The sequence below is a fragment of the Varroa jacobsoni genome, unplaced genomic scaffold (assembly GCF_002532875.2).
Source record: "Varroa jacobsoni isolate VJ856 unplaced genomic scaffold, vjacob_1.0 scaffold_308, whole genome shotgun sequence".
In the NCBI taxonomy this organism is placed as follows: Eukaryota; Metazoa; Arthropoda; class Arachnida; order Mesostigmata; family Varroidae; genus Varroa; species Varroa jacobsoni.
The window spans coordinates 4,716-17,013 of NW_019213210.1; the positions used below are offsets into that span (position 1 = coordinate 4,716).

The 12,298-nt window shown below is 41.2% G+C and overlaps 1 protein-coding gene and 1 long non-coding RNA gene across 4 annotated transcripts in view; one reads left to right on the forward strand and one right to left on the reverse strand.

The window, feature by feature from the left end:
• The window catches only part of LOC111259224 (regulator of G protein signaling 6), a 25,125-nt gene that overhangs the window by 4,325 nt on the left and 8,502 nt on the right, over positions 1-12,298 (reverse strand). The window contains exons 2-9 of the mRNA XM_022831051.2: positions 9,130-9,270; positions 7,849-8,117; positions 7,233-7,430; positions 6,609-6,938; positions 6,114-6,317; positions 5,641-5,848; positions 5,028-5,202; positions 545-969 (exon numbers count right to left, since the gene is read on the reverse strand). Of these exons, the coding sequence (XP_022686786.2) occupies positions 545-969; positions 5,028-5,202; positions 5,641-5,848; positions 6,114-6,317; positions 6,609-6,938; positions 7,233-7,430; positions 7,849-8,117; positions 9,130-9,270 (1,950 nt within the window). The remainder of the gene's footprint in view (positions 1-544; positions 970-5,027; positions 5,203-5,640; positions 5,849-6,113; positions 6,318-6,608; positions 6,939-7,232; positions 7,431-7,848; positions 8,118-9,129; positions 9,271-12,298) is intronic.
• LOC111259225 (uncharacterized) overlaps positions 1-12,298 on the forward strand; it is a 19,407-nt gene that overhangs the window by 3,092 nt on the left and 4,017 nt on the right. The window contains exons 3-7 of one of the 3 annotated variants that reach the window (XR_002679513.2): positions 3,246-3,325; positions 3,607-3,768; positions 3,901-4,198; positions 4,372-4,506; positions 5,074-5,243. This is a non-coding gene — a long non-coding RNA (uncharacterized LOC111259225). Of the gene's footprint in view, positions 1-3,245; positions 3,326-3,606; positions 3,769-3,900; positions 4,203-4,371; positions 4,732-5,073; positions 5,244-12,298 lie in introns of those variants that run through there. The other 2 variants (XR_002679512.1, XR_002679511.1) reach the window with 2 other exon arrangements.

Consider the following 12,298-nt stretch of genomic DNA (forward strand, 5'->3'; position numbering starts at 1 on the left):
CCCAAGCGACCTGTTTACTTAAGCTTTATTCAGTGCATGGTTTCCGCATGGAAGCGCTTTGCAACATTCGCAGAGCGTCTGTTGTTACTATTACAATTAATATTATACTATTATAAAGGGTTATACATATGCTGCGGTACCCAAACTTAAAGAGACTTACAATATAGCTTGAAGCATGGTTACCGTTAAGATAATGTATGCATATTAAAGAACAAACACTTTGTAAGTGCTTAGATCCTGAATAGATGCTGTAAGTGCATTAAATGGTGATTATGAACATGACGTCCTATTAACGATATTGGCCTTGTTCAACCCAATGGCCTAAAACAACATTTGAAGCCGCCTATCTTGTGTCTAGGCCGCTTCAAATGTCGCCAGAGATATAATTTCTGTAAGTAAAGTTATTATATCAAATGAACACCAACCCTAGCACATGTTGAAAGAATTACTTCTATTTACATACATACTTAGAAGGAATGCAGTGGAAGAAGTCTCAACTTCGGATACCGTACCCTATCGTACACATAAATGGTTTGTTACTCACCGCAATGTATTCGGAACTGACCGACGGCGATGAAAGAGCACTCTCGCCCTTCTCAGTCAGCTGACCACAGGCCAGCTGGCCATCGTGGTGATGATGATGTCTTCCAGCAGTAGCGTGACTTGAATTTATGTGATGGCTGCGGCTGGTCGGACGGACGCTGCTAGCCCCGCCGCTGTTGCTGCTGCTGCTACTGCTGCAATTGCCGCCGTGAACCGGCATCATTAAGTGGAGATCGCTGGTCGAGTGGGAATGGCGCCCACTAAATGCTGCCGTCGGCTTAACCGCTTGGATGCTACTGCAGCACGCTGTCGAGTCGTCATCGGATGCCGTATCGACTGCTGCCTTGCCACTGACGCTGCTGCCGCCGCCGGTTTTGCCCCGGCTTCCGCGTCGCTTCAGAGACTCGCGGAGGTCGCACGTACTTCCTGCATTGGACAGTCAAGGATGAAATCGTATAGCGTCCTTACACGGTAAACATCAGCTTGAGGGAGATCCATGACAAACGTACGTATCCAAGTGAATATAAAACTGGGTGTGACGTACAACGATCAGAGATCAGCGTGAAACATTGGCACAGAAGCAAGGAAATAGATCATGTGAGAATAATAAGAGAAGCTTTCAAATTCTAATGGTGACTGCATAGGAATCATTGCAGATGACATTCTACTCGCTAAAAATATATGATATTTGGATTTTCTCTTAGTTGAGATGATTATCATCCCAGAAAGTCTTGTGCTTATTTTAAGAGAGGTTTGGTCTTGGTTGAGAAACTAGAGCCTTTTAACGATCTGAGGCGTGGGCTGTGTGATAAGTGAAATACACGGCTTTGCTATAACGAAGAACGCTATATGGTAAAATCGTCACCTCACATAATGTTTACATATTCAAATACATACGCCATATAGCTCTGCACGGAGTACTTCTGCATATATATATTGAGTCATGTTTAAAGTATATTCGAACACTAAGTTCCCCCCTTAGAGGGCTGTTTTTGGGACGATAGAAATTACGGCCAAAGCCACTATTCAGGACTTCCAGCAAGCTTTTTGCGCTACGATTAATTATGTGTAAAAAAAATTGTCCAAGTAAAAGATAAGGGAACGCCTTTGAAAGATTGCTGGTTAACCAGTATATATTTAATTGCTACCAATTATCTATTGTGCAGTGGCTTGCATTAACGTTTATACATAGCGTTTCGGCCATACTGTTTCATGACGAATTAATTAGGACCCGTAGTACAGGGCTATACATAGTAAATAGAGCAAATATAGCGTACCAGTTCATTTTCTAAGAGGCCGATACAAATCTTGACAGCCTATGGACTGAATATGTAATGCATAGCAATATTATCTACTAATGACTCGAACCACGAAACGCTTAGTGATGGTTAGGTAATACTAGGTTCCGCAGGAAGTGTACATGGAGAACAGAGCGAGGGACTAAGATCGCTGCGAAACGCAAAACCCGACCAAGGAGACCCCAATCATTCCTCTTAAAAATACGTAGTAGTCTTAAAGGAAGAACGCGGGCAGTTTAAGGTGAGGTCTAGGAGAGGAATCAGTACGTAGTGATCTTCACCTAGACATATCTAACCGTCATACCCGTGCTGAGCCCTACACATGAAATAGGCTTAGCCCTGGCGGTGCCGTACTTAAAGATGTAAATTAAATCCTCGAAGGAAGGAATCAATACTCGATGCACCTTCAAGTTGTGGGATCACGACTCCGACAACCCGAAAACAAGACCATCCTTTAAAAGAACGGACTTAATTGATGAGAGGGATAATATTCTAGCAGATAGCGCTTCCATTTTGATGTACCGTCATTTAATGCGCTGCATACAGTAAATCCTGCTTATACTAAGCCTTTGTCTTTTACACTGCAACGGCGACGGCTCCCCCCGCGCTTGATCAGCAACGCATGCAATTTCCTTGTTCCTCAACAAAGGACGATGGCCAATGGGATCAGGCCAAACGAGCTCCTCTTGGAAGCAAAATACTTGATAAGGCCAGTGACGCGAACACTTTTACGTCATATATTTTAATTGATAAACCGGCAGCGCAGAATCTCGATTAATATCCGATAGATTATTAATTCAGAATTTATTTCGAGACTCTGTAGTTTAAATAAAATCGATTTCGAGGATTAATTGCAAAAATGATTTAACAAAACATCTGATCCTTTTACAACATAGCAACCACTGATTTTGATCTCAGGGGTCCGCATAGTCCGTACCGCTAGAAATAATGGAGAAAAGTGTCTGCTTTCTTAATTGCACGTATCCTTGTAGAGTTTGAGGTAAATCGTGAGTATGATTTTTTTAAATACTTCACTTTTACTCTGATAAAAATATGTTCATCAAATTTAAAGGGATTGAGTAGTGATTTTTTCTGATGCTGCTGCAGAAAAACGCGTCTAGAGAAATCTGTAGTTTCTAAATTTCTTCTATGGTTCAAAAATAATCGTCTACAGTTTGCCGCGAAAGTCTAATCTCCTAAAAAAATGTTACCAAAATGATTACAAAAATGGATGTAATTCATATGTGCTTTATGTTCTTTCTAGACAAAATAACTTTTGCTTGTTATGCTGTACTGGAGATTGTTAAAGGCTACGATTGTACGATTCTTATAGGCCCTCGTATAGGTAACATAGCGGTGCCATCTTGAAAAATTCTGATTCTAAATAGTTGAATCTTGGAACAGGTCATGGTTGCAGCATGAAGCAGGAAGCTGAAGATCGGTACGAGACTACGAACACCGTAAACAGGGAGGGGAATCACGTTGTACGTATACGTAGTTATGAGTTAGTTCTAAGTCGTTTAACGATTGTAAAAGATGCGATCAAAAAAGGATCTGTTGTTGTGGCAGGATGTTGTGCCGTGTTATTTATAGTACTCTCTAGCATCTACTCACTAGTTAGGCTTGGCTATAAGGTATCATTAATTATTTAGATTCAATACCGTGCTCTGCGTGCAATGTTTATAGCGTCGGATGAAAAAAAACTCATTGAAGGAAAATATTCCACCTCTTGACTGACTACAATTAACTTTGTTACTAAACTCAGCCGGTTTTCGGATATCATCGTGTCGGTAAACTGTGGCAAAAGATTTCAAGAAATTCAATTCGAGAGCGTGCCTTTTGGTCAGGCAAACATCCCGGATCTCAGTCAAGCTAAACGGAACAGGACCAAGAAGGCGTGAACCTCGGATCGATATGTACTAATAGGGTGAGTAAAGATGTTGTAGACATCGAGAACGATAAGCAGAAATCATTTGCTGGTAATGATTTGAAGGTGATAATGACGAAGAAAACAACGTTTACTTCAGACGCTTTCTCTTTTACTTTGCGGTTATCTAAGAGCTTGAAAACTGGCTGTTTCCGGCCTGCCTTCCGGAGGGCTGACTGCCGTCGATGTTGTTGCTATTTGCGTGGTGTTTCCATGGCTGGATACGTCTGCACTGTGGCTGGATTGAGACTGCCCTGTATTCTCAGCCACGATGTTGCACTGTCGAGGATTACATGATAGCGGACCTACTGGACGATGGAACAACGTTCTCTCAATACACCGACAGTGCTGCTTACGAAAGTGGGAGTATGGGCTAAGGGGTAGCAAGGGGTACGAGCTATCTGGTTGTTCTCGTTTGGATGGCATCGACGTACGTGCGTGCTTGTGTATATTGATTGATACCGATATATATATATCTATATATATTTTTTTAAAGTACACCTGTTCCCTGTTATTCACACCGTGCAATGGTACTCTCGAGCTCCCTTTGTACACAATTTGGCACTCTTATCAATAATTTTCGTGATATGTTCTGCTTTGTAGCTTGTTAATTTTGGAATTACTTGCATCGTTTGAAGACGGAAAAGGGTTTGGAAACGCAAGGGTGGCCGGAAACACGTAACGAGAAACTCTAATCAATAATGAGGAAGACTAAGACGACGAAAGAAGAAGCATCAAGTAAAAACTGCCTTCTTGCTAACATTTCATATTTATACTGCCAAATTCATTAATTGTAAATAGTGTCAGTATAAATAAATTGTGAAAATGATGATTTAGGAACGAGGATACCCTGGAACTAACTGAAAAGACGGCGTATATCTAATAGGGCAATGAATCAGAACTCGAAAGATTCTATCTGAGTTCGAACAAAGCTAATTAAGAAAAGTCGATACCTTGAAAATGTCAGTTTTTTTTTTCTGATGAGTTAGCATGTGTTCATTCAATTAATCAGTCAGTCAAATAAAAGGTTGATGAATAAATAGTTAGTTAGGAAAAAAATTGCGCAGACGTTTCTTATGCCGACACCAACAGTAATCACTGTGGTGATAATAGTTAGAAGTGATGGTTGAATGAAGTTACTCGTGGTAACTGCTACTAACGATAATTGTAATGTTTAGTAATGGTAACTAGCGGTGATCTGTGTATCTAGATAGAATCAGGCTGATTAAGCTGACGTAAACTAACAAGATCTCACTCACCTGAGGCCTTGCTGTAGAGGACGAGCGCGCTTACGTTCGGTTGCAGGGTCGTAGATTGCGCTGAAACGCCGCTGGTACCAGCCTGCTGTGGAGTGGACGGTCGCTGGTCCTGGTTTGCAGATTTCTTCCGCGTCGATGCTCCGAAATGGAAGAAACGCTTCCGATGGCCCTGAATCTACGAGTGATTGTTTCGAAAAACCGATAACCGTAGAAAAGGTGAGCGCAATGAATGAATGACACGAAGGGAAAGAGGTTGACTGGCGAGATAAACATTTGATTGATTTGGTTGATTTATATCATTTCAGGCCTTGTAAAAAAAGGCTCATGACGCGTATTGACGCTAACGCATACACGTATGCTACTTGATAGAATTATTATTAATACGAAACTTGTTATTCTAGAGGCTATATTTGCTGAATTACTTTCAGCAGTAGAAGTAAAGTTGCTTCAGTAAGCTGTAAACCATAAGACAGGTTTCTTTCTCCGTTGTTTTTCGCCCGAATCGACCGATCGGGGTCCATATTCAGCCAAAGATATTCCTTCTATACTGTATCTGTGTAAGGCAAAGGCAACTATATCAGATAACAAACGTGGCTTGCAATTACTTTACTACCTGTATGAGTGCGGCCTTTTGGAGCAAACTGTTAAAGTGTTCACTGCGCAGAAATCGTGGATAAGTATCAGTCTGCATGAGAGTAAACGCGTGCTGTTGGGCATTCTCAAACGTGTAACGTGTGGGTCGTTTGATTGCCTCCATGGTGTGCTCCATCGTGGCGGAGTCGAGGTTGACCTCACATGCTGCCCCCGATGCCAGGTACTCGCTTCAAAAAACATTGATGTAAATGGAATAATCAATACTGGCTAGCATGACCAGAGAACTCGCTCGAGTTACATGCCTTGATAGAAGACGGGACAACTGTTCCAGCTGTATGACAGTTCACTTTGACATCTAGGTACAAGTATGCCAGTCTGGCTATTTTTAACGAAAAATCTATCTTTAAGATTTAAATTAGATCTTATCATATGTTCTAAATGTTTGGCAATAATAGTTTCTTACTTGCATTTTCTAATACCCATCCTACTTACTCGAAAATGGCCTGTACTTTCTGAGCAATGTTGGACGGCGAGCCCTTCTTGAGATCCTGGACGGCCTTCCAGAATAAGATATTCTCATGGGAGTACTCTTTACGAAGGTAAATCTCGAATTCTCGGAAGCCTCGAGGATCCGAAAGTAGCTCCTCTATAGAGAGGGTCCACCGCTTTAGACGTCGCTCCGTCGGAGTATCACAACTGGAAAAAAATTGGCATCGTAATCGAAACGCAGCAATTTATCAACAATAAATATGTAACCCGCCAAAAAAGGGCTTCTCGTTTAACCATGAATACTGCTTGAGATAGGTGTATTAGCATATTCTACTGAAGTAGCTATCTTACATTTAACTAGAATCTATTTAGGCGTAAGAGAGTTTCATATCTACAGAACTTGTCTAGTTATGTTTACGTGGGCAGGTTTAACTCCAAGTATACAATGGATAAATATCAGATTGTTCAAACGCGTCATTCATGGATCGCGATACGTACTGTGTGCTCTCAATCGCCCAGAAAGTTGCGTCGTCGGTTATCCAGGGATTAGAAGGAAGTGTAGGAGACATAAAGGCATCGAATTCCCGGTAATCATCACAGCGCTGCCATATGGTGCTTTTCGTCCGTGACTTGAGAAGGTTTCGACGCAGGATCTCGGTCTGTCGTTTCAATTGCTCAATTGTCATTTTGCGCGGTCCCCGTTTATTTGGTACGGGACATCGTTCCAGGCAGCTGACGACGCCAGGAGGGGGACGATGAATTCGCCAATACGCTCGCTCTTGTGACGACGTTATGACTTTGTCAGGTTTCTTTTTGTCCTTTGATTGCCTGCAGAAGTAGCAAACATTTCGATGAGTTATGGCTCATTATATATAGACACAGATGATGTTAACAATACAGTTAGCGCGGTAGTGTAGACAAAAACGAAAAAACAAGAAATGTCTGCGATTCAAACATGCGCATAAGCTAGGAAAATGTATGCCATGATGAAATCACCATTTGACGATCGGATAGCTGGCCACTGCCATAGAATAGAAGCATGAGTGTCTCTACCTCTGTTCGTGCATGAGGCACTGTACATCAAGTCAGGCAGTATTTTATGTGGACGAGTTTGACACTCACGCGACAATGTCCTCAACTTGTTGACAAATGCTTTCCCATTTAGTTGAGAGGAGTTTTTTCAATCGTTGCAAGGCCTCTTGTTCGTACTCTTCTAATGAACTTTTTTGTTTGTTTTTCATGCTTCGTTTTAACAAATATATCGCGTAATCGGTGTTGTCGGGTGCACTTCTCGACGGCCAAAACATTGGCGATTGAAATCTGGAACAAAGTTGATTATAAAAGCGTAATGCGTGTGAAAATTTTGACTGTTGTGAAGTGATAGGTTATAAGTTTCTTATCCAGGTACATGTATGAAATGTGTTGATAGTTACAGAGGCGTCATCCTAAAACAAACTGCATAATGAAAAAATACATTAGATCAGAAGTGAGAAACTTAACAAAGGATTTTCGCTTCGATAAATATGGTTTAACGAAAGAAGTGGTAATTGAAAAAAAAAATTCTTGCCTTTTGTCCTTGCTATCTAGGATAAAATCATTTAAACTCGTCCGAAAAAGCTAGGTTTTACATTTGATTTTGCTTTTTATTTTTCTCTTACTTTAGGATGTGCTGTTAAATCTCTATATTGTAATGGGAAACGTAAAATTGAGTGAGTTAACATAGTTCAGAATATGATACCTATACAAAGTGGAATCGTCCTTGATGGTATACGTCTTGGCATTTTCGCCAACAGGAAAAAAATAGCCAAATTGGCAGAGCAGATTAGCCAAATGGAGTGCTTCCTGAGCGACTGGTCCAGATTGGTCCTCGATATCGAGGTTGTCCATGATCCATTCGACGACATCGTAGCCTACGAACGCCGATGGTATGGATGTCAGGAAGAGCTTTTGTGAGCGTAGTGGCACCCCCAGTTCTGGGTGCTGCATCTCTTGGACCAGCTTCTCCATCTGTAGCGACAACGATCAGCATTGATTAACACGCATTATTCAGAAGTAACAGAAAAGTCTTTTTGGGCGTCTACATAACTACTGAACGGACGAAGATGACAGCTATTTTTATTACATCACGATTTACGGTATATGAAACGTTAGTTGTATTAGGTACATTCGTTCGAACAAAATGTTCTGCATAAACTGAAGCTTCGCTTAAGTAACGACCGCGTATTGCAGTTTTGGGGAGTTCTTATTCTATTATACAGGGAGGCTATTATTATTATAAATGCCTTAATAGTTTTAATAGTAAAACAAAAATCTGCGCTGGTAAAACTACGATATTGGTCTGTTCATGGTGGTACATATAGTAGTACACTGTTAAGCCTAAGTTACAGGATGATCGCTTACCGCCTTCCAACTCATTTGCGGATATATACATATTTATATAAATATTTAAACCTTTATGAAAATTCAGGTTTAAGTACGGTGGCGTAATAGCTAAAATGTGAAAGAACTCTTGAGCGATACGTAATAACTTAAATTGAACTAGGTAAACCCATACCTTTACCTACGAAAGTTCTTCATATCTAAAAGGGTGATAACTTCTGAGATTCTGAGATTATGGAATTTTAACTACGTAAGTAGCTTAAAAATAATGTTTATCATGAACTTCTTTTAATACCGAGACTGGCTGCAAAAAAAATATTTATTCATTTTCATACTCGGTTAACCTATTCGAAATTCGTGGTACAAAGACATCGGCCAGTTTTTCAAGTGTACGCTCAAAGGCTTTGTGACTGAATTCGCTATTACCCTAAAAAGCACATGTCATACCCTTTGCTAAATCTGACCCGTTAGCATTAGGCAATGAAAATAATCAGTTTCACTTCGTTCAGTTAACCCAGAAAGTGCAGGACCTCAACAGGCTCGTACGGAACTTATCCTTTGAATTTATTTCTGATAATTGTTTCGCATCTAATATTTCGATGAAAATATGATCATGCCAAGTTTGGTGGTGGTGGCTTACCTTGAAGAAGCATGGTTCGATGTAGCATTCATCGACAGTGTAACAATTCGAGGAGGCAGAAAGATTAGGTGAGCTGGGAGGTCGCAAAGGCGGTATTGTTCCCGAGGTCGGTGATGGAGACCGCCGAACAGATGTTGGACCCTGTAGGCGATCGCAACACTCACTCATGTTACGATACTATAATGGAATAGATTCTTAAGTGGTGGACTTGATCAAATTGTTATTATTCTATTTAGGCTTTTAACATATCTGTTAGAATTTTAATAAAGCTACTTCCGCCATGACGCTCTCTTCCATATGAACTTTGATGCGAGATTGATTATTTTTTCTTATACAGCAAGCGTTTCTAATCCTGGTAATTACGCATGATTAAAAATTGAAATGTGTGGGTTGATAAAAATCGCTAGTGCATACAGGTCAAAGTTCGGGTCTGGGTTTATCAAGTAGAATTAAATCAGTAAAAGGGATATCGCGAGGGGTAAATTCGATCTACCAACACACCTCTTATCCACGGCGAAAACGAAAATCGAATGTGAGCTAAAACGATACCTAAAGCAATGACATACGTTCATATGACATTCAGGTCGCCCACTGTTGCTGTTTGTAGCCTAATCCTAACTTTCGATGAGCTTGATATTTATCAGCTTAAGCTAGTAATTCTGTTTTAGCACTTATTAATTTTATCTTTGCCCCGTAGATATACATTCGATTTGAAAAGAAGCATCTACTCACCAGAAACTTTTAGCTATTTTTCAGGGTTTATTATGACTATGTTAAAATTTTGTCTATAGATCGTACTGCGCTTTATCAACGATATTTTATCACGAATAAAATAAATAGAAAGCCAATTTGAAGATTTCCACAATCTCATCATAGTGAGGCATCGGCTAAAAAGAGTACATAGCTCCCCCTTGTAGAGTGTTCTTCCTGTTACACAGTACCTATTCTACCCGCTTCCGTCATAACCCCCCGACTTTGAAACATCCTTTGAGTACAAGTGAAGCTGCCCCGAGCCCATAAGCCTCCTTCGTCCGGTCATTGCGTCCCACTATACACGTGCCCACTTATCAGCTACGCGGAGAGAAGTTTTTTGTTCGGTCGTTTCGTAATTCTTCCTCCTGCTTCTGTTCTGGTTCTGGCGTAGTCTTCATCCAGTTTGCGGTTTTTCCCTCTGCTTCATTTCTGTGTTTGTTTCTCTTTCTCTCTTCTTTCCGCCATATCTCTCCGTCCACTTTGTTGTCCCTTCCTGTCTTGTCCTACCCGCCTTAACTGGCGCTGTTTCATTTGCGTATTAGTGACAACGGCATCAGTGACGATGGCAGTTACCACCGAAACGGCAACGACTTGTAGGCATCGCTGCCCGTTATCTTTGTCGTTCCCGATGCTGAGGGCAATAGGCAAGCGACAGCCGACGACTGACAGCTGCATTTGCTGCTAGACTGAAGGAGGTCTGCTGTTGGTGGTTATGATCGTGCCATAATCTTGTCCTGGTACCCTCGGACTGATGATAATAATAATGGTCACAACTGTTGTAGCCCGGATAACGGTAGAATTACTGCATCGTCAGTGCCTGTTGTAGCGCCGTAGCAGTTGTGGTGGTTGCTGTAGTAGCCAAAGTGCAATGGTTCAATTCAAGATACATGACAATTCTTTATGACATCAAGGATTCGGAGTTGATTGATCCCCTTAATGCAGCGGAGGCTTGTTCTTGCTGATAAAAAGATTAAGAGGGGTGCGGTTAGAAGACCCCCGATAGTTAAAGCCGATTAAAGCAGGGGTGTTAAAAGGCAAGCTCGTGGTAGGAGGTGGATGGCGTCATTTTTGCCTCTGTGCCCCTTTGTTCCATTCGCCTCTTAACCTCGATCGGCTTCCCCTTCCCCCATTCAGCCAAATACCTTTGTGGATCGTTACTGGCGCCTTGCACCTTTTGGCTAGCGGCGCCTTCTCTACTGTAAGTTTGCGGACCTGTCTGCGAAAGACACATTGGTCAAGGTTCTGCCAAAAGTCTGCGCATGCTGTTTGGTGTTGTTGCCGTTTTGAATTCTGTCCGTTGTTATTACGTTGATGCGCCAACGTCGATATTAGCCGTACGTAGCACCACGATGCATGGCCTCACAACGGTACCGATGATGGAAACGCTGATGTGAAGATGATGAAGTGATATTAGCGTTGGGGTGACGACGATAGCTTAGACGACAGATGCAGTTAGGTTAGGTTAGGGTATCTCCATACGGTGGCCAACACAATAACTCTGCAGTTTTCGTTGCCTTCTACGGTAATAGCGGAAACAATTATTTTACAAGCAATAACGGACCTAATACTAGCAATTGATATAACATTAATATAACGATAGTCAACGATATATTGACAAACTACGAAACCACAGAGCCTGAGGAATACATATGTATCTGCTTGAGACGCTGATGAAAAATTGACATTTATTGCTGAACCGAATGACGCTAGGCTGTTCCTGGTGGCTCGAGAATTGACGATATTAGATGATTCATTGGACATTTAAGCAGAATAGATAAATCGGTCCCATAGACCCTATAATGCAACAGGAAGGCCTTGAGACATTAGTGATAGTTCTGGATCGCCATTTGGTCTAAAACATACCATTTTTCTACAGATTGAAACGTTTATTGCGATAGGAGACCGGTTTGATGCTCAAGTGAGTATTTTAATCAATACTGAAGTTAGTATCAAGAACGCCTTCGGGCCAATGGGCTTAATTAAGCGGCGCGTAACGATACGAGATCGAAACGCCAGGAGACCGCTTGCACTATCTCATTGATATTTTTCTTAAATCTAAACTTCTTTTCGCCGCTATAATATCATTTCCACTTCAACTTTGTCCACCCACTGATCTAGTCTATCTAATTACATTAAATATATCGAAGTAGTCTTATAATACGATAGTAAACGACTAACAAATAAATTGATACCACATAATTATGTTACCGATATGGCAGCAATTACCTTTAATTTTCACATATACAAATCGGTTTATGCGTTCACAGTGCTGAAATCCGGTATAAGTGTATGACAAACAATACCCGTCTTTTACATCGACTTTCTGTTCTCATTTTGATCAAGCGCTATTTCCACAGGAAAATCACGATGAAATCTGGCCGACTAAACTATATGTCAATACGGGTACTTTTGTATC